Raw genomic sequence first — 22,911 nt, 5'->3', positions numbered from 1 at the left:
CTGGTAGGAGGGGCACAGATGAGGAACAGGCTGATCCCACACCCATATGTGGCAGTTTAAAATCGGGAGGGATCATTTGGCTGAGAAGTGTGGGGTTCCTGCCCCACACCAGACCCCCCAGCTCAGGGTGTCAGCATTGGGGGAAAAAAGCCCTCATAACTCCTGGCTGTAAAAACCATCAGGGATTGTGGCTGAGTGAGACGGAGGGCCACTGGGGTCCCAGGCAGTTCCTCTTAAAGGTCCCGCACATGGACTTACTTGAACTCACTCTCCCTGAGCTCCTGTAGGGCAGCACCATGAAAGGAACCAGGAACATAAGTCTGCCTGACAAAAGTGCTGGTAGAAGCCATTATTCCTTTTCTGAGACATTCCCCCAGCCCACAGAGCCAGTGGGCGGGTGCCATATCTGAGTTTCCATTAACCTGGTTCACACAGTTTGCCCCACTCTGATTTCCTGAGATCCACCCCACTCACACTGTTCCAGTGGCTCTTCCGTACGACTGGCCTTTCCAACCTCACGTTTCAGACTTTCCTAACTAGTAGCATCAAACTCTGCCTACCCTCTCTACCTCTGGCTAAGTGGCCCCAAGTCCAGCACTAGCAGCAGCCAGCCCTTCACAGCTTGGCATCTCCTGGGCTCTCCCAAGCCCAGTTCAAGTATTGGGGCAGCCATCTGCACATTGCTCTGTAGCTTATGTGGGGTGGCTCCAAGCAGGGCCAGGCAGTGGCTGGCTTTGCGGCCTCCCAGGAGGCCCCAAAGCCAGTGTACCTGGTAGACAGCTTCAGATCATTCCGGATTACAGTCCTACCCCCTCCACAAGCGACACACTCAAGGGCCGGACTCAGTGAGCACCAAATCCTCAGTGAAGCAAGTCCTGCACAGCAGCTCCGGGGCAGTAATAGCAGCCTGTCCTCACGGCCAGTTGGCCTGGGGGTCAAACCTGCCAAGTGACACCAACATCAATCAAGGCTCAACTATAACAAGACAGTACACACAGCCCACAGAGCGGAGCACCTGGAGCCCCCAGCTAGGGTGACTGGGGAGGCTGTACCACGGGGCCCCACAGGACACCTATTACACAAAGCCACTCTACTGAGTCTGGGAGATGTAGCACCTCACCCTAATATATAGCAAAAAACAGGAAAGCAGCCAAAATGTGGAAACAAAGAAACAGGTCCCAAATGAAAGAAAAGGAGAGATCGCCAGAAAAAGAACCAAATAAAATGGAGACAAACAATCTACCAGATACAAAGTTCAATAAAATACTATAAGGATGCTCAAGGAACTTTGTGAATACTTCAACAGCATGAAGGAGGGCATAGAAACCATAAAAAAGAACCAGTCCAAAATGAATGACACACTAACTGAAATGAAGAATAATTTACAGGGAATGAATATTAAAGTAAATGAAACCAAGATTCAAATCAGCGATTTGGAATATAAGGAAGCAAAAAACACCGATCGGAACAGCGAAAAGAAATGAAGAATCCAAAAACACAAAAAGAGTGTAAGGAGCCACATGGGACAACTTCAAGCATACCAACATTCCCATCACGGGAATGCCTGAAAAAGGGATAAAGCAAGAAATTGAAAACCTATTTGAAAAAATGACAGAAAACTTCCCTTATCTGGTGAAGGAAAGAGAAATACAAATCCAGGGAGCGCAGAGTACCAAACAAGATGAACCTAAAGATGCCCTGTCCAAGACACATCATAATTAAAATGCCAAAGGTTAAAGACAATGAATCTTTTTTAAAAAGCAAGAGAAAAGCAGCTACGTACAAGGGAGCTCCCATAAGACTGTCAGCTGATATCTCAACAGAAGCTTTGCACGCCAGAAGGGAGTGGCAAGAAATATTTAAAGTGATGAAAAGCAAGGAATAAGATTACTGTACCCAGCAAAGCTATCATTTAGAATTGACGGGCAGATAAAGAACTTCCCAGACAAGAAAAAGTTAAAGGAGTTCATCACTACCAAACCAGTATAATATGAAATGTTAAAGGGTATACTTTAAAAAGAAGAAAAAAGATAAAAAATATGAATAAAAAAATGGCAATAAATACATATCTATTAACAATAGAATCTAAAAATCAAAATAAACAAACAAGAACAGAAACAGACTTGTAGATACACCAAACATTTTGACAGTTGCCAGATGGGAGTTTGATGGGTGGGATGGGTGAAAAAGGTGAAGGGATTTAGAAGTACAAATTGGTAGTTATAAAATAGTCATGGGGATGTAAAGTACAACATAAGAAATATAGTCGATATTATTCTAATAACTATGTATGGTGTCAGATGAGTTTGAGATTTATTGTGATGATCAATTAGTAAGTTATATAACATCTAATCGCTGGGGTGCACTTCTGAAAGTAATACATTGTATGTCAACTATAATCAAAAAATAAAAAAATGATTAAGAAATAAACTTTAGACAGACTATTAAAAAAAGTGTATTTTAGCTCTACTTCTGGAATTACTTGATGCTACAAATTCCCGCTATCTTTAGTGCTGTCTGTGGGAGTTAGAATTAGGTTAGTTCTGGTTTTCTCCACTATTATTCTAGGATTCTGCATTTTCAGTCCCACTCAGTTTGTTTCCTCTTCTATCTAGCACTTTCCAGCTCCCAAAAGGTTGTTGGTGTTTCTGTTTATCTGTTCTCCTCACAGGTTTATGCCTTGCGTTGGGGGTGGGGGGAAACCCTTCATTTTAGTGCAGTTTTAGGAGGCTGCAAAATTAAATGCATGTAATCTACCATTTTTACCTAAAAGTGTATGAGCTTCTTAGTGTTCCATTCCTTTCATATATATCATCATTCAAGTGTCTTTTGTCAAATAGCATTAACCTTTTACCTTTATATTCAAGAATATTAGCATTTCTATAGCCCAGAATACTTTCATGGGGTGATATGCATTCAGAGGAATAGATAAAATAAAGATTGCTGGTTTACATAGAAAAATTACGAGTTTTCATGTAACAAACTGTTCCAATCACACATAGCTCTTAAGCAATTTTTTTAATGGTCGCTGTGAAAATAAGTATTAAATAATTGCCAGGTTTTGTCACCGAAAACTTGGGTATGAGTAAAAAGAAAAAAAAAAGAAGTCTATTATTGATTATTTTAACACTGCAGTGAAGAATCTAACCAAAGACAGAATTTTGTTAACTTCAAAGTAGAAACCAGATTTAGTAATGGAGAATAAAGCCCTTCTTTGTTATGTTATGGCCCACAAGTTAATCCAAAGAGCTCTGATGGGCTTACTTGCAGATAGGAAAAGGAATCTAGCTAGATTTTGAAGAACATTTTTATGCAGGCAGGCCAAGTCACGCTTATCTAAGGATTCTCTAATTGAATGCCATGAAGTGATGTACTGAACTCAAGCTGCAACAGCAAGAATTAAAATGACAAAAATGAAGCAAAACAAAAAGCAAGATAACTTGGGAGTGGGCAGAAGAATAAAAGCTAACTGAACAAAACTCAAGAGCATTACTTCCCTGAAATCAAACCACATGATTGCATTTGGGCCCATTGGAACCTGCTGTATTATCAATTTCTGTTCAGTCCCAACTTGTTTACCATAAGACTGGTCAGGATATGTTTGAAACCAAATATTCATTTAATGGACATGCTAATGACCAGCAATTAAATTATGTGCAGCTTTGAAGTGTTAGTAATAGTTGTCTAAAATATTTTTCTCTTGAAACATCCTGTTTACAGATTCACAGGGCATTACCTGCTTGCTCACTTTGTTTCGCAGTCACACATCTTATCAAAAACCCACCACTACAGCAACAATGCAAGATGAGGAGGAAATTTGGCCAAAATTAGATTATCTCAATTCCTGCAGGGCTTAAGCCATTTCATACAGCACCATAAAGTTATTTTTTGACATCTCCTTTATCAATCAATAAGAGCAGAAATACAAAGGCAATCTAAGAAGTGATGTTTCTTCCAAGCAGTTGACAATCCAAACAAAGACACACATGGTAGCCGTCAGAAAATAATTCAAACGTTAAATTGTCAGGTCTCCAAACACAAAAGCAGCTCTGCTGAGTGTGGCTAATAAAGATCAACGGCCTGAAGTGAGCTTTGACAGACAAGGATTTGAACAGGTAGCTGGCGAGGGAGGAGAAAGGGCAGCCTACAAAAAGTGAGGGAAAGAGAACTGGAAACATTTTAACCTGGGGTAAAATAGTATTTAAGTTTTAGGAAGCTGAATACAATTCAGTGCTAGGAACCAAAGAGTGGAAGTTCCTACTTCCAAGACGTCTTAATTCACACAATTACCAATTACAACTGAATACTGATACACCCTTGATTTGTTACTGGACATATATGGAGTGCTTGCTTCACAAAAACCTACAGCCTCCCTATTTCTAGAGATAAATTTAAGCCAGAGTTTTTCCCCCCATGAGAAATTCTGGCCAGGGAATGATTTGTATTGTATTCTTGAGCTAGATAATGAGGGAAGAGTGGGGTCTCAAATACCTGCAGGCTGGATAAACTTAGGATGCCGTATTCTGTAACTGAAATTTTCACTTTAGCTCCAATATCAGAGATTTTGCCACTCACTAAAAATACATATTAGTGATACTGATTCTTTCCTTTGCTTTTGTAAACTTTTTATTTTAGAAGTTTCAGATTTACAGAATTACTGCAAAAACAGAATTCCCGTATACCACTCTCCCCATTCTCTATTATGATACATTTATCATAATTGACAAACCAATATTGAAACATTAAATTCCACACTATATTCAGATTTCTTCAGTTTTTCCCCTAGTCCTTTTTGTTCCAGAATGCCATTTAGCTTGTTACATTTAGTTGTCACATTTCCTTAGGCTTCTCTCAGGTGACAGCTTCTCAGATTTTGCTTGTTTTTCACGACATTGGTAGTTGAGTTACTGAGCAGGTATTTGGTAGAATGTTCCAAGCAGATTTTGGACTGGGGTTACAAATTTTTAGGAGGAAGAAGCCTAAAAATTCTGTTTTCATTACATCAAATCAAGGGTACTAACCAAAAAATAATAATAATCAGCATTAAAGAATTCTGCCTCCCTTTATGCCTCTAATCATATTTTAAAAATGAGTCCTTCTCTTTTGTCTTAAACAAAGGCAGGTATCAGTTCAATGCGGAAACTGGTGTTTTATTAACTGCCCTGATAAACAGACCCTTTTAAATAGTAATGGAAATGGGATTTGCTAAATGTTTTCCTATTTTAAGTGAAGAAGGAGGCAAAACATGAATCTTATAGGCACTTTTTATTTTCAAAAAAAAAATTGTCGTTAATATATAAACATCTCATTCTCTCAAAAAAATTCTACAACTATACAGCTGTTTGCTCCATTATTTGCATAGGAAATGACCACAATACAAAAATAAGAAGGAAAAAGAAGCAAAACAGCAACCGAGTTATGCTTTTTATGCAGTTATGTTTCCATGTATAAACATTTTGAGGCTGCTTACAAAATATTTACACCACTTGTCATCTATTTACACATTTTAAGAGCAACTTTTCTAACAAACAAAACTATAATTTATCAAGTTATGAAAATTTTCTAAAAAAACTTACTATATTACCACAAAATAAATAAAGATAAACAATATTTTAAAAACAAAATTAAAATTTCAATTAAGACCCCTTTTGGCATTTTTCTTATTTATTCTGCCCTTTGGTTAATAGCATCAGCATCACATTACTATTTTATATTGCATATATGTAGCACTTGCTTCGTTAAGTTTTCAACATGTCATTTGTAATTAAAGGCAGACACTGAGTCAGTATGAACAGTAGATTAACTGAACTGCACTGTAATTTAGGTAAAATTACTGTGTCACTGTATATTACATGCAAAATCCACAGAAACTGGCATTTAACCAACAGTACTGCATGAGCAAATAATCTCGGTATATGAAAACTGCATCATAAATTCAACATTTTCATATATGAAAACTGCATCATAAATTACATTAAGTCCTCCTTCTTAAAAATGATACTGTGTTTAGCTTATTGTAAGAGGTTTAACTTTTGTATACTGTAACTACCTTTAAGCTCGAGTTCACAATTCATATAAAACATCTTTTCATTATTTAAAATAAACAACCCTATTTTAATCAGTGCATGAAATCTGCTTTTAAAGTTCATTTGAATGATTATTATTTCTTTCCCCTAAAGAAGTGAATTTGGTAAGGTTTTAAGAGGTATCTTACCACAAATTCTAACTGTAAATGCATTCATGGTTATTTTCAAATTACTTATGATTTCTCCCCAAAAAAATCTTAGAAAACTTGTAATAAACCTATAAAGCTGATCTGCATATTTACAAAATTTTGAATAGCAAATATAGGCAACTCATATAAAAAAACAAAACAAAAAAACAAACACTTATTTGTTCAATGGCTATTTGTGAATTGCCAGGTACACTACGTACCTCTAAGAAAATTAGTCTAATATTGAAAAACCACTTGATGTCAAGTAAAATCTTGACACACAATCCAGCCTCCTCCCTCTGCCTGCCAAATGACTTGTTTACTAAACACTGTCACATTAAATGATGGTGCTTAGGTAAAAACACTGCAAACACACCTTGTCACCCCCACCCCATACCCACACTGAGATGTGGCTGCCTGTCATGAGATGAAATCTGCTTGAGTAAAGCCATACATTACAGCAAGCATTCCAGATTCTTAAAAGGACCAAACACTTTGGTATTAATACAATGTATTCCCTGTTTTCTCAAATATACAAAATATACATTTCCAGTTTTTTTGTTGTTTCTTTTTTTTATATATATATAGTTAATTTTGTAGTTTAAAATGTCGCCAAGTGAACCGCAGACCGTCAGTGTGAATTGCATAGGCACAGCAGGCCCACAGCGGCGGCTCTCAGTTCTGGTGCCTCTTCATGTGCAGGGCCAGGTGGTCGGAGCGGGAGAAGCTGCGGTTGCACACCCCGCACTGGAACGGCTTGGCCCCAGTGTGCTTCCGGTAGTGGCGTGTTAGCTCGTCGGAGCGCGCGAACCTCCAGTCACAGCCTTCCCAGGTGCATTTGTATGGCTTCTCACCTGTGACAACAAATGAAGAGAAGAGGTGAGGTGCCCTGCTTGTAAGACAAACAATGTAGAGACTGCCTGAAAATTTTTTTAAAAAAAAAATCATGGTCCAAGAATTCTGTTATGAACCCACTTCTCAAGGACATCTACTGAACAGACTCACTGTCTCAGAGAATGCTACTTCACCTAATCACGCAAAGAAAAAAGTATTCCATGTACCACTGAAGAATGAAAGAATTGCAAGTTTAAATGTGCAAGATGAATCAGTGCTCCTGTATATATAAATTCATAAAATGGCTGGATAGCATGGGTGGCTTTATCGTTACTATCCAAATACAATGTCTACACCCAAATTAAATGAGTGAAGACTAATGATTGTAAGATGGCTGAGAAGGAGCTGCTCAGATCACTAATACAATTCAGGTCCTACAATTGTGATCTTACTTCCAACTGGTCCTAGGTATTTCTAAATTAGCCAGACTGAAATTTCCAGCACATATGACACTTGCCTTGAACACAAGGCCTCCTAAATGAAGTGTTAGGGCATCTGCTCTTTGAAATTCACACTAGCACATACACATACATTCACACCCTCCCATTCTTCACATAGATACAAAAGAGAAAAATTTTAAGTTCGACTGTTAAAGCTTCATGCATGTGATAATTAATAAATTCCTCAATCAGATCAGAAAATCTGGAAATGATCATTTCACTTTGGTAAAGAGTCATGAAACAACCTATTTAATAACTCAACATTTGCTGATTTTTGCTTTCTTTTTTCTATGTAAAGCACTGCACCAAAAAAACCATCAAAATTCATTTTATAGCACTGACTGGCATGGTTTGGTGGGTTGCACGTCGTGCAGCAAACCAAGAGGTCGCTGGGTATGATTCCTGGTCAAGACACCTGCCTGGGCTGTGAGCCAGGTCCCCAGTTGCAGGCATGGGAGAGGCAACCTATCGATCGATGTTTCTCTCCCTCTCTCTCCCTCCCTTCCCCTCTCTAAAAATAAAGAGTCTTGTTTAAAATTTCATTTTATAAATGATTTGCCAAGTTTCTACCATATGCTGGGCGCTGTCCTGAATGCCTGCAATACAACAATCAGATAAACAAAAATGCCTGGTCTCACAGCTTTCCAGTGTAATACATCCGTGGCCAGGCCCTAATCATTCAACCTGCCCGTTCTTTCACAGCTCTCCTCACTCGGATAGTGAACTGATAACTGAGCTGCTGCCCCACTGCCATTTGTATTCCTCTGCATGTCATCTAAAGTTTGCCAATCTTTTTAAATTACTTAATATTTATAATGCAGTTTTAACTCCCAGTTTTAAGCTTAATTAATCCTATGAGATCACGTAGTCCTCTAACTAAACCCCAAACCCTAAGAATCTCATTAACTAGTAGTTCCTATATTTATGCTTTTTGTCACAATTTTCTATGAATTTGTTAAAGATGAGAGTTTGTGCAATAAATTTGCATATTAAAACTTTTGAAGAGCTAAGCTCTGAAATTTTCAAATGTTTTCTTCTAAAAGAGAAGAACCTTCTAAGTTGCCTTGACCCCCATCACCATGAAACTCAGCAACCTTTCTGATTTAGCAGTATCATATTCAGGAAGTTTTAAGATTACTCAACTGTATCCAAATTTTAAAAGACATTGTCCACATCAACTGAGATTTCTAGAGCTTGTAGTTAGTATGTTTTTACTATCCTGCTAACCTGACTCTTAAAAAAAGATTCCATAGGACGAAGAAGAAAGGGCCAGAACAGCACTGTGAAATCTGCACCAATTACTCCCCATGAGATTTCTCTTTCAGCTCCTCGTGGCTGGTGTGCGTCCCCGAGCCTCCTTTCCTGCCTCCCCTCCTCTGGCTCTGAACCAAGACACAATTATGTTTGTTTTTTAAATTTCCTTTTTGTTTCCTATCACTCTATTTGTAAAATGGACATCATAATTCCTGAGTTTTTTTCCTTCCTCTCATAGTAAAGTCTAAGCTTTTAAGCTAATACATGCAAACTTTTTAAGTAACCTAAGAAATAAAAGAACTTTCCTTTCACTTACATTCACATTTAATCTGTTTAATACTAGCAGTAAAGGGAGCTATCGCTCTTGTACATGGAAATCAAACACACAAAAAAACAACTTTTTGCACAAATGTTTGTTTTTACTCCTTGTGAAAAATAAATTCACAAAAACAAACGTGTTGGTTAAATACTTTACTGTGATTTAATGGAAAGTTATTTCTCATGTCTGAGGAAAGAAAAGAAAATTCCTAAAGTGCCCAATTTTAAAAGAAATCATTCTAGTCTTTTAACTTAATAATTAAATAGCAAGAGAACTGAATCCTCAGAGTTTAAGAAACAAGGGACACTAGCCTCTTTTTGTTCACTATTTTTATTGGCTATCAAGCCATAAACTATACCAATATTTTTTAAAGTTGGCTGATTGGCTGAAAAACAGTAGCCAATTAAGTTCCTAAAACATTTGGGGTTTTGCTCCCAATTTATGCACATCTATAGATTGTTCAGCCAAGAATACTACTAGTGTCTGAGACATTAGTTACAGGACCAAGTCTTATAAAACAAGAACAACTGTTCCCCACTTGGGGCAGTTTCTATGGGATTTGTTCAAGTGTCAACACTGTTCAAGTAAAACATTGTAGAGGAAGCTGGTACCCAATTTCTGGCCAAAGAGCCGATTCGGGCCTTTCTTCCTCAGCCAGAAACACTATGCACAGTACTTCTGGGAAACCAAACTGACTTCCTTTAAGTTATTTCAACAGGATAGAGCTTTCAAAAGTTTAATTGGATTTTTACAGAATCCTTTTCCAATACCACCAATTTAAAATATTTAGTTAAGCTCTTTCAACATCAACTGTATTTTTAAGTTCTTATGCTGTTAATGTGAAACTTTCCAAAGGCAAAAAGAAAAAAGTGACAAGTTTGTACAGCATGAAAAACAAGCTTCCACTTTATCTCTCAAATGAAGTGTGCATTTTTTCATTCTATTTTAAAATTGCTAGGACTTTTTTTGCTAGGAAACCTTAATCTTTTATTTAAAAAAAAAAGTTCAAGTTAAACATACATATTATCATGCTGATAAAGCCCATCGGTATATTTTATAAAAATGTTAAGCAAAAACATTTCCAGTGAAAAGAGGGCACAGGCACAAACATCCGTTGAGCGCGTACTCCAGACTCAGGTACTTCTCATTATTTCACTCAATGCTCCCAACAGCTCCGTGAGTTAGTAGCAAAACGATGGGCTTCATCCACATTAAGAACCCCAGCCTGCCACTTATCCCTAATGTCCTACTTCAATCCTCCATTAGCAAACATTAATAAGCTCTATATGAATGATTTTAAGGGACACATAGATACCGTTCAAATTTATAAAGATTCCAAAGCCACTTGTGAAGGTCAGCTAAGGAACAGCCTAATGGACTCGGAGCAGGCCTTGACCGAGGCTTTCTCCAGCCCAGGGTCCTCGGTAAAGGCCCACCTTTCAAGACCCATGGGGTCCTGAAAACTAAGTTGTGTTGGTACTGACAACCCCCAAATATTGAGTAATGGCTCCCTTTTACCCCAGTGCTAAGCAGAACTTATTTGTGAAGTATTTGAAAAATCTTTAGTGATGAACTAAAAAATTATCTACCTTATTTTCTTCCCCTCTGTCAGAAAAACAGATGAAAAATCATTTTTAAACTTAGCACAATGGGAGGTTTCTCTGCTCTGCTGAACATATTCAATAGACTCATACCAAGGCCTTTCCCTACAATGTTCTACAAAAATTCTTCTACCTAGAATGTTTTACATAGATTCTTCTAACAAAAGAAAAATATCATAGGTAAAACATTTTTCTTAGTTATTTTATGTGACTTTTAAAAAGTTTATTATAGTAAATCTGCATATCCGTTTGCCTTCCTGAAGGCTATAAGATGATCCAAATCAATGATATTTAATAAAGTCTAAAAGCCATCAGAATTAAAGTCAATGTTCAGTAAATAAGCACGTTACCTGTACTAAATGATTTGCAAAATACAACAAATAAGACTTGGCTCTGGCTTCAAAGAACTTAACATTCATATCCTATTCTGAGACCCAAAATGATGCAAACTGTTAAAGTGGAATAAATCATTTCAATAGTTAGTATTTAATATTAATTCTTAAAATTTAATAGTCTTGAAGCTCAAAATGAGCTCTTATTTCAGCAGGAAAATATTTTCATGCAATTCAGTAATAATCAGATTTTTTTTCCCATCATTAGAGACTTAGGAATTTAGAGTCTTAAACAGTCTCTATATATTTTAATAAAAAGTAAAGAAATAAGAAATATTAACCCCAAAACTAAGTAAATTCATGAATATTAGATACCTAAAAAAGGGTAAAATAGAATGATTTGGGCTCATTAATTTACATTTTTATACACTACCACCAACTTGTAACAGAAGGGTAGGCAGGTCATTTCAAAGATTAGTAGCAGCAGTATTTATAAAATGCATCTAATATTTACTAGATTCAGTATCCCTATCAATAATGTACCCAGTTTAAGCAAACTGATTACTTTAAAGGATATATTAAGAAAGAAAATTCCTTCTTTCACCCTGCTGGTCAATTTGTATTTCTGTCTCTGAAATCTCATTTACCTTACCCTTTCCAGAAAACCCTTGACCAGGCCGGGGGGGACCCCTCATCTGCGTCCCCGTCATCATTGCAGTTCCTTTTGAAGGACAGATTGCACTTGCACATACATTGCTGCATGAAGGCTTCGAATAGCTGTATTTTGCCTCCAAATGGTGCATTTGAAAGCTCCCTAAGGCCAGAGACTGTCTTCTATTCCAGCAGTAATGTACATTTCTACTGCTTCTTTAGAACAATAACATATCTGGCTCAAGTCTGACAAATTCGGTTATTTTCATTAATGAAAAGAAGGGAAGGTGTACGAGACAGAAAAGCATCTAGTGTGAGTCCATTGGATTGTCCTTTTTTTATGGCCTCACCTGCAACAGGGCTTTGTTTGGTTCTCTTCTATCTAAGGCCACCAAGGATAATCAAACTAAATGTGCGTTTATGTGAGAATCACGCTTTTAACCTTTCCATCCTATAGTTGTATAAGGATAAGTAAATTCCACATAAACAAGGTTTCTTTGATAGTATTGGGCTGCATTTGATGAAAACTAGGAAGTTCTGCAGGCCCTACTACTGGTCAAAGGCAGCGAGGGGACTTCTGAGGACAGAGAACAGTTCTGCTAACTCTAAAGGAGGATAGGTGGGGATCGTCTGGCGAGATTTACGCAGTCTAGATCCCAGCAGAATGAATCTCTAGGCTCCTGAGCTACTGCTACTTCTCCTGATGATTCTCAACAAAAACAATGAAAGCATCCTGTCATTAACAGTGTTCATGAAATGAAATACCAATTGTTGAGTCTTCTGACAGAAAGGCAACACTCAGATTCACTTTCTCATAAGAGCGCAAACTAAATTTTTTAAATTATTCATGAAATATTTTAACCTCTTCTTTTTTAACCAAAACAGAAAAATTCCCTATTTTTATTTTTCCAGCACTGACCGAGTACTAAATATCCTTTCAATTTGCATTCAGTTTAGTTACCTTGACCTGGAAGGTTCCTCCCAACTCAAAGGCTTGCGTTTATAAAGTTAGTCAAAAAGAAATGTATTCTTCTGCCTAGATGTTTTTTTTTTAATGGAAGTTATCTACAGTGCACTTCTAAAACAGTAAGCAACCCTTAATTAGAATTGTTGGAGATCCTTGAATATAAATAATACAGGCTAACAGAATAAGAATGCTGTTACGGAGATACTTTTACTAAAGTAGGACATTACTTTGTTTCTAATCCTTCACAGGGAAAAGATGTAGGTCATCAAGTAAACAGCTACTACATTCTATAGAACTAAAAATATCTGCCAAAGTAAAAATTGTGCATGATTAAATTATTGCTCTAAAGTAAAAATTACATTTTTTCCCCTCTACCTTTAGAGCTGATTGTTTCTATCTCAACTTCTGCAATTCTATTTATCCTACTTAGGAACAAATCTTCTCCCACTCATTTAGAAGAAAAGGGAAGAGATTCTCTTTGGATTTACTGGAAGATCAGTCCAAAATGTTTGCTTGATCATATTCAACTTCTTAACCTTTGATAAGCTTTATCATTGCAGAACAAAAATTTTCTATGTGAATGCTTTTCAGATGAACAAACAAGTCCTAGAAGCAAAGTTTAATCTTCCCAGTGAGAGTCAGTAAAAAGAAATAAGCTTTCAAACTCATAAATACCTTTCCAGAGGTCTGAAACCAGCAAGACCCTTAAACCCCCCTTTTTTTAACATAAGCTTGAAACTGTCAATATAAAAAATAAAGCTGCAAATGAAAATAATTTAAGAATGTTTAACTAGTAACAGCTAACACTGTAGGCTAAACGTGATACTTTTTCCTGCATAGCTTTCCAACATAGACTCAACTGGGCACTAAATTTCATCCTGAAAAACTTTAACCTCTACCGGTAACACAGGTTACACACTTAACCAATATTGATCCCTGGATCCAAACTGTATTGTTCATCTCCATGAAGTGCATACATAATTATGGATATGTAGTATAATGTTATGCTGATTTTAGCTCTAAATAATTTTCCAAGGATGTGAAATCCTCCTATACATTTAAAAAAACCTTTCACTCTTTTCCAGTTTCACAAAAAAAGAAGTAACTCATTTTCAGAACATTTTCAATATTTCTTTTAGTGGGGAAGTGCCAGGAATAAAAATCTGTACTGTCAATATTTTCAAATAAAAACCTATAGCTAGTATATTTAATAAACAATGTAGAGCAAAAAAGTACACAAAAATGTACACCCAAGGATTTTTTTTTAGTACTCAAACTGTACCTAAAGCCGATACTTAAATGTCATTAGGAAATAACGTCCTACGTAACCAAGTAAGGAAGAACATGGGACTATACCACCCCATGGCTGCTTGGGCGAAAAATCCTGAAGATGTGCTGTGGAGTCCCAAGCACGACTCATGGTGAATGAAATGCAGCACTAACAGTATAGTTCGTTACTCAAGAGTCCATACTGTGTTCCTATGTGAGTCGTAGGTTTCCATTTTCTTTTGTGGGGTTGTTTCCAAATGTCCTTTTCGTGTCAATCCTCAGCAAGCCATTTTGGGAATCATAGTGCACCCTGGACAGCTCAGGAACAGTGCCTGGGTCCAAGGGGTACTTGAGCCAAGTGTGTGTGCAGTTCGAACACTTTCTCTGCACAACTGCTCACTTTCTGTCCTGTTCCAGATGGCCGGGACTGATGAATGATCTAAAAATGTCACTATACCCTAATTTCCCAACTGCTTTAGCATATTCGCTAGGGTTGGATGCACATTCACACAAATGACTAAAACCACTAAGATTTCAGGCATCTGTATTAAGTTCACTATTTATTTGTTCAGAACTTTTTCTTTGGAAAGTACTTTTTACTAACACGTAAACACAAGTTTCAAAAAAATTTCCACACTCAATGTATGAGAAATATTTTAACTTATGGTACTCATAGGCATACCAAAAAAAGAGGACCAGTGGTGAGAAAAATATTTCAATTTCTTGCAAAATTTTTTTCTTTGTATATGTAATCTGGGTTATTTTCAATCTTCGTTATGAAACTAAAGCTAGTCAGGTATAGGAACAGAAAAAACCATACTGCTGGATGCAGTTGATTTTTCTATTTGATTCATGAACCAGTTTACCAGGTACGTTGATTTGTAATGGCAGAATGGTATGTGACTCTTTTTTTAAAAAAGGTGTTTGGGAGCAACTTTTAAATGGTGGCAATGAGTACGGTCCCTTATGTACATCATGAGGCATACACAAATTTCAGGAGACTGTTCACATTCAAATGCTGTTAAACGTACAAATATTTTGATTTAGCAATTTACCACTTCTTGACACTGATGCCTAGAAGCAGCCACAATTATGCCTAATCAGAGACATGACATATGTACAACACACATTACAAGTAACACCCCCAACCACCACACACCCCTATAAGGGGTACCTCTATAGGTCTATAAACATGTTATCGTGTATACAGACATGGTTTTAAGTGAAGTACAATAGAGTCAGATATGTTGTCTAACCATACAAAGAGAGAACTTTGTATTACTTGTATATTCTTTTAAATAAAAACAAGGTATGAACTTAAAAAAAAAACTTGAATGTTATGAGACTTCTGGTTCAAGACAGTATCTCCTACTCTTTCATCTAAAATTGTTTTTAAAAGGTCTTTGTTTTAAAAAGACTATTTCCTTATGTCCAATCTGCAAGTCAAGAAGCATTTACAATCTAAAAATCCAAAATAAGCAATTAAAAAGAACTCAGATGTAGGTTGTTTTAATTGCTGAAATCATTTTTAAAACATACGGTAACTTGACATTTTAAAGCATTTACAACTGCATTCCAAAGAAATGCTAGGGTGCTTCACATTCTGCCTGCAAAAAAGGCAATCGTTTAAAAAAATAACTTTTGTATCATCAAATATAATATCAACAGTCCCATATAGATTTTTTTTTTAAATCCTCTAATAAACTGGGCAAGGGGAACAGAAAGAAAACAAAAAAGCTATTAAATGAGAAAAGTACTTTAGAAATGCCTGGGCCTTCAAAGGAAAAAGAAAAAAAAAACAGGCCTTTGCTGGCTTTGGATACATTCATTAAAAAACAACAGGCAGGGTGGGGAGGATGCAATGAGAGAGGTAATTTTAAAAGGCATTGTCTAGAAACCAGAAATGAGGAGAAAACAACCTCAATGCTCTATGATTACCCAAGAACGGGTTTAGCCAGATGAACAAGTCTGCTACAAACCCTCCCCAAGGCATTTGAAAGACAATCAAACAGAACTTTATTAAACTGGATTAAATGGTCTCTCTCATTAAATGTCGATGGCTACACATTTATGATCAGGTGAAAAAGTCCATGCATGGGACCCAAACTAGGCCTGGGTCCTCTTTTTGGTTTGTTTTTATTAGTACAGGCATTGTTAAGACAACCCACTATTGAATTTCTTTACCAGCAGGTCAAGTTCCAGAACTGCAGGTATAGGCACTGACAGCACTAAACCCTGACTTGCAGGGGTTGCAAGGCCATTTAGATATGTTGTGACTACATCCCTGCAATACACTCATGATTATATCTCTATATGCAATTGCACCCCTCTTTTATTAGGAGACTTTAACCTCATGAAAAACGTTCTCTCCTCCCTTTCTCTTATTTCAAGGACTTCCAAACGAAAAACAATAGTCCGAATGTTTCAAAGTTACTTCCACTTCCCCTTAATCAAAATTCAGGTAAAAACCCATTTTCAAAGTTTCCTTCCTTAACATGTATTTTATAAAAGGATATTTTACTATTTCTACATGGAATGTGTTCTTGGCTTTGTCATTTGTATTTTGAAAACTTTAGATCGAGTTTATTCTGTGCTTAATGGGTGTTTGTTGAACATGTTTTATACAGTTTCTACTTTGGGCTACTTACATAGGAACTTTCCTTTTATACAAATCACTTTGTGTATCCCTAGAAACTCCAGGGCAAAACAACCCAATCACTTCATTGATATATGTGAGATGTCTTATCTTGTAAAGCAGTTTCTCAGAAAGCCCTGGGACCGACCACACAGTTACCTAGATTTTAGTAAGTAGTGCTGATCACTGGGACAGAGGGCAGCACCCAACAGACACAAAATGTCTGCAGCCATATTCCTCTTGCTGCCCCATCTCAGCACTGACCTTCGTTCAAAGGCTTTTACTTTTTAATGCAGCAGTTAGAGATAACCACTTCATTTATCAAAACTCAATTTCCATAGTAACATCTAGCCTGGGGAGATTCAAGTCCTCACACTAATCCAACAACCCATTCAAAGGAACTGTTGAATACTTTGGTTTCCATAGCAATGATGGAATAAAACATTTTGCTAGGTCATTGCTTTTATTAGCAAACTTTAGGTAAGGCTGTGTTTAATGAGAGAAAACACAATCACTTTGTATGAGTTCTTTTCTTTAGGGCTGTCCTTTTAACAAAATCACAAATAGTAACTACCTATATGTTTGAAAATATTTTGGTATTTGGAGGTTTTGAAAGCATGCCACCTGGTTTCATCCTAAGACAGGTTCTGATATAGTTTTAAAATTAAAAAACACTTAAATGTGACTGCATACATCTGACAAAATAAATGTTTGTAAAATTAAAGAGGCTAAATTTAAAAGCACATTTTGAAATATTTCATATAAGCTGGAATAAAACCTCTCATACGCATCACACTGGGTTACGGTATCAAAAAACTTTTAAACCACGATCCCATCTTTGTCTGATTTTAATACTTTGCAATTCCAACCCTTCCTTTCATCAAGCACAGAAAACATGTTAAACACTGACATTTCAGGTTAAAGATAATGTATTAAGCAATTATGATTTACATGCTATAACAACGTTTTTAGTGTTTTAGGTAACTTTGTAGAAGCCAATTGATTTGTTAAAGAAAAAATGAGTTGGATTTTTTTCCCTTCAGGATAAGAAATAGTAGTTCCATTACAAGTTTTAAAATCCATTAGTAAACATCATTGTTTACATTTTTGGGTAATTAATTCTATGTGAGGTGACAGGGCAAGGCCTTAGAGAAGGAACATCAGCCTTCCTGGAACCAGACTTTTTCACTGAACTGAATTTTGAGCCAAGCCAGTGCTGAAAAGGTAGGCCATTAAAAAATAAAAGTTGACAGAAGAAAGAAGAGATCAAACAAGTGTTGGCTTTTAAAAGGATGAATACCACTTACACTATTTACACAGTTCAGAGAATTAACAAGAAAATTACATACCAGTATGAGTCCTCAGGTGAGCTTTTAAATGAGAAGACTTCGTATAAACTTTTGTGCAGCCTAAAATAAAGCAGGAGAGAAACAGCTTGTCATTTTAGAGATCCTTTGAAATTTTTTCATTTGATGGTTCTGTGTTTAAAATCTGGCTTTAAAGAAGAAATCTCTCATGCTACCTATCTGAAGCTTCAGTTTTAAAAAACACTCCCCTATCACCTTACTACAGATATTAAAGTGATTGCTTTATGTATGTATCATTTTAGCAGAAAGAGGATAATCAAGTCAAGCTACAAATGTGAAATGTGTTTATAGTCCAGTAGGTGCTTTATACTAGTAACACATACTTCAGTGACTTAAAATTGTTAATGGCTCCAGAGCTGACAATTTTAAACCATTATCCAAGATGACTGTCATTTTCTGCACTCCGACATTTCTTGTTTTTTCATTTAGTATGTCATGCTGTATCATGCACCGTAATCAACAAATTATACCCTGTATTAATCATAAACTAGCTTATGCCAGCAACTTGCAGATATATTCATTACTGTCATCAATTCATGTTTTGGGTCACGTATCACATTCAAAAATGATCATATGCTCATATACTACCGGAATGGCCCTTAAATATATTCTGTAGACAGTCTTCTCTTGCAGCAGCCTACTCAATCCCCACTTTATTACCACACATTTTCTCCTGCCTCACTTAAAAGTAATCTCTTAAAAGTTTCAGGGTACCTAACTTAGAATTAAAAACTCCAATTTATGACTGGAAATTATGTTAAACAAAGTGAGTCTGGCGTAACTCAAATTCTAATTTAATATTAAAGAGAAAAAAAGCCTAAGTAACTTTTCCCCAGAATATTCTAGCCTTTTTTTTAACATCAAATAAGCAACAGCCAACTAAACAGCACATACCAGGGTAAGACACTGAGACCGGGATACGAAAAGAACGAAGTAGGTGATTTTTATTGTCAAGCACTACTTTCCTTTGTAAATGTAAAACCTGAGTTTGAAAAAAGGGACACACACACAAATATTAAATACATGATGCTTCAACCAGGTAAGATCACATACCAGGGTAATCGCAGTAATGGATGCGTCGTTTCTCCAAATCAGGGTTACTCCTTCTATTGTATCTGACAGGTTGGATGTTTTGCGAATTAACTGGCAGGGTGGCAGGTAAATTTGGATTGTGGATTGCCAGTTTAGAAGCAATTGTAGCAGCATAGGATGGAGGTGGGGTTAAATTCTGGAGCATCTCTGCTTGTCTATCTGGACTTCCAGGCTCTGAGCTTGGTGGTGACGGGGGAAAGTAAGTGGCCTGTTGTGGAAGAAACTGACTGGGCATTGTGTATGTGCAAGGGGGCATGCCCTGGAACTGTTTCATCGTAGTCTGCGGAACAGCAGAGGTGTGTGTGTTAAGGCCTGCCATGGCGGCTGACATAGAAACATTAAGAGTGTCCATTACTGCTGTCTGGTTTGTAGAACTGGGCATATCTAGATCCGGTGTGTTCAGTAGCTGGTACAGGTGGCCCTGCGGGGGGACAGAAAGATGAAGATCTGGTGTAGGAAGTTCTTGTTTGATGAAAATATTGTTCACCTCTGGAGCTGTGGTCTGGTGTGAGCTGAATATACTGGTGAACTCAGGGAGGGCCTGGGTCGGGGCCGGAGGAGGGGCAGTCGTCTCACTCTGGTGGCTGAAAATGGTAACAGGTTCTGTCTTGATGTGTGTTACGCACGGTCTCTGGGATTTGTAGAGGCCAGTTCTCAGGTGAGTGATGTCAGGGAGGAAGACGTTCATGTTGATACTGTAAGGTAACCCTTCACTGTCAGTGAAGAACTGGTCTACGACTGAGGCACTGTCTCGTCTATACTTTTTATGCTCTGGAATTATAGAAACTGGAGGAAGCTGAGGTGTCAGATACTTTTCCATTTCACATCTTGTCTGAAAGAGAAGAGATAGAAACATGCATAATCCACCTAATTCATCATCTCAGGAAAAGCAAGCAAACGGTGCTTACTAAAAAATTCTCCAACAATCCCTGTGAAAAGTACTTGGGCAAACTCCTTCCAAGTGTTGCTTATAAACATACCAGGTTTATTTGTCAGTTGTGTAATACTTGGTTCACTAAAACCTTACGAAACTCTGTATAACATGAGTTTGGTAAAATCACTCCCACAATCAACTGAGGACAAAAAGTGAATTAGGTAAATCAAGCAAAAAGGAAGCAAACACAAAACATATTCCTTTCTGATGCAATAATAAAGCATACATTATTATCATTCGTATGCAAGCAGGAATCCCTGACCCATTACGCAGTTAAGTTTGCAACTAAAGTACAGTATTGTAATATTGCCAAAGTACCTCAATTCTACTCATCTCATACAGGTAACTTGAATGTGGTTTTTTTTTTTTAACTACGCAAACCTTAAAAATAATGTTGCAAAGTTGTAGTTTTTTATTTCTGCTAGCAGATACTGATGAAATATTTCACGTAAAACATTCCTTGGCCATTTTGGCGCCTTTTCTGGTGTATAATTGATAGGGAACCGAAATACAATGTTTTGATCAACAACGGTGTCCACAGAAGGAACAAGTTCACATTCAACATTTGATCTAAATGTTGATTTTAATCAGTAGATTCTGTAATTGGTTAATATGATAATGAAATGTTCCTATTTATATCCCTATCTAAAACAGATCTTTAATTACCTAGGGGAAAAAATCACTCCCTTGGTGCTAAGGCGCCCGTGGGTGGGGAGAGGCTGCTGTATCACCAGCACAGTCACCAGCAAAACATTTGTCACGTCCTCCTCAGTGGGACAATGCTACATTCCCCCTTACTCTGTAAAAACCCCAGTCACACCTTATGCTCTAGGTCTCCCCTGAGATCTGACAAAATTGACAAGGAAAGAGCCAAATCGTTTTCAAATGGGTTTTTTTTAAGGACATAACCCAGCTTGTCTGGGTTATGACAAGTCTTAGTCTTCTTACAGCTATCTTCTTTCCCAGTATAACATAAACTTAAGTACTTTTAACACCGAAAAGTAAATTTTAAAAGAAAAAAATGCACCCTATCTAGATGGCTCATCGAACGATTATAACCCTGACATCTTAATCAATGAATACAGTTGCGTTGGGTTTTGTTTTGTTTTTTGCTACTAACAATTTCAGAAGCGTTTCAGGTCGGACCTCGTATCCTTCAGTGAGGATGCAGACGCGGTTTCTCGGATAAACACGATTTAAAAATAAAAATTAACGTTCTAGTCATGTGAGTCATATCTCTGACAAATGCCACTGTCCTTTCACAGCACGGCGACACTCGCAGACACCCCCAGAGTAGGAGCAGAGTAGCAAATATACAATATACCAAGGGACTATTAAATGAAGCGTCTTGAAATAAACTGAACTAAACCCTTTCGTGCCCTTCGCTCCCGTGGTGGTTAGTGGTTTCTGATTTTAGCTCTTCCAGCTGTTTGCGTGTGGGTATGTTTCCAATTTTTTTTTCCCTAGGACACGCTAAAAGTCCCGGGAAGTTTTTTCTGGGCTATATAACTCCCTGCGTGGGCGAAAGAAACAGGCGGTTGCTCTAATTCGGCTGCCGGGCAAGTGTAAAAGCCAAGTGCCAGCTTTCAACGCGGCTCCGGGAGGAAATTAACGCGCACATGAAGAAAACAACACCCCGACTTTCTTTTTAAGGAAAAAATCATGACTCCAATATATCCTTTGCTTTTCCTGATTCTCAAAGGCAGCCCCAAAAGATAAGAAAAGAGGACCCCGTGGGGGCCCCTCCCAGGACCTCGATTTGCGTTTCCTCTTAAAATGAGACGACATGGGGCGGGGGTGAATCTCCAAGGCCACTGCACCAGGAGGAGGGGGAGATTAAGGCGAAAGGCGGAATTTACGTGAAGTTGGGCGTGAGGTACGAGGTTTGAACCTCCAAATGTAAAAACACAAAGGTGCGCGGGAGCACCTAGCTTCCCTTTAACCTTTGCCGGACGGACCCGCCAGGGGAGACTCACATACGACCCTCCTCTTCAGACCAGCCCACTTTCTCACTGCGAAATGCGGGTGCCCTGGCTAGGAGGGCAGGGCGGGGCTGCCCGCTCTGGCGCCCGGTGAGCCAGACGCACGCCCCAGCCTGGAGCGGCCCCTGTCGCCCGCGCGTCGCAGCGGCGGGACACGCCCGAGCCCCAGGAAGGAGGGAACCCGCTCTTCCTACCTGGACCAGCTCCTCGGGGGGCAGCCGCGGACCCGCGGCGGGCTGCGGCGCCTGCTGCGGGGGCGCAGGCTGCGCCTGCGGGTGGTGGTGCGGGTGCTTCAGCTCCTCGCCAGAAAAGAGCGCCGCGTCGCGGGCCGGGTTCGCGGCGCCCAGGACGGGCTTGAGCTGCGCGAACACGGGCTCGTCCTGCGGAGCTGGTGGCTGGGGCACGGGTCCCAGGCGGGCGCTCATGGTCAGCACCCGCGTAGCCATGGGCACTGGGAGGGGGGGGCGGCTCCGGACTCCGGGCGCGGGTCGAGCGCACTTCCCACTTCGCCCTCGCTGGCTCGGGCCGGCGAGCTCCACGCGGGGCCGCGGGCGGAGGAGGGGAGGCTCCGGGCAGACCCCTTAGTCCACAGTAGGCGCGGTTTTCGAAGGCGCGCACGAAAAGCAAAACTCTTCCGCTGGGCCACGCGTAAACGCCAACGTCCTCCGGGCGGCCACTTTCTCCCGCCCCGCCCCACTGCGCTCTCTCACTTGCCGCAGACCGCTCCCGCCACCGCTGGTCTCTGCGAGCGAGCTGCGAACGCGCGTACCTGCCCCGCGACTACTGACACTTGACGCCCGCGTCTATTTTACCCAACTCCAGGTAGGCGTGGCCTGTTCGCCAGACTGGCAGAGTTGCGGCGAATCACGAGGCCCCGAGGCCGACCGAGTCGAAGGGTTTAGCCTATGCGGAGGGAGAACTTCTCCGAGAGCTCCGCCTCCGCTGCACTGACCGCACCCC

At 38.9% G+C, this 22,911-nt stretch overlaps 1 protein-coding gene across 1 annotated transcript; it reads right to left on the bottom strand.

The window, feature by feature from the left end:
• Positions 1 to 4,680: 4,680 nt before the first annotated feature.
• Positions 4,681 to 22,727, bottom strand: KLF5 (KLF transcription factor 5). The gene is made up of 4 exons (XM_054586421.1): positions 22,146 to 22,727; positions 18,997 to 19,867; positions 17,926 to 17,985; positions 4,681 to 7,068 (listed from the first exon to the last, which is right to left on the bottom strand). The coding sequence occupies exons 1-4, from the start codon at positions 22,395 to 22,397 to the stop codon at positions 6,890 to 6,892; spliced, it is 1,362 nt and encodes a 453-aa protein (XP_054442396.1). The 5' UTR covers positions 22,398 to 22,727; the 3' UTR covers positions 4,681 to 6,889.
• Between the last annotated feature and the right edge of the window lie 184 nt (positions 22,728 to 22,911).

This window comes from Pteronotus mesoamericanus, unplaced genomic scaffold (genome assembly GCF_021234165.1).
Source record: "Pteronotus mesoamericanus isolate MK-2021 breed Mesoamerican mustached bat unplaced genomic scaffold, CSHL_Meso_final contig_94, whole genome shotgun sequence".
NCBI lineage: Eukaryota > Metazoa > Chordata > Mammalia > Chiroptera > Mormoopidae > Pteronotus > Pteronotus mesoamericanus.
This window is presented reverse-complemented; position numbering and strand designations above follow the sequence as displayed.

What these genes read in the sequence shown, in the direction of transcription:
- KLF5 (XM_054586421.1), bottom strand. Translation starts at nt 22,397, where the DNA reads ATGGCTACGCGGGTGCTGACCATGAGCGCCCGCCTGGGACCCGTGCCC. An exon ending in CCATTACTGCGATTACCCTG is followed by an intron (nt 17,986 to 18,996) that starts GTATGTGATCTT and finishes GCTTTATTTTAG; the next exon opens with GCTGCACAAAAGTTTATACG. An exon ending in TCACCTGAGGACTCATACTG is followed by an intron (nt 7,069 to 17,925) that starts GTATGTAATTTT and finishes TTGTTGTCACAG; the next exon opens with GTGAGAAGCCATACAAATGC.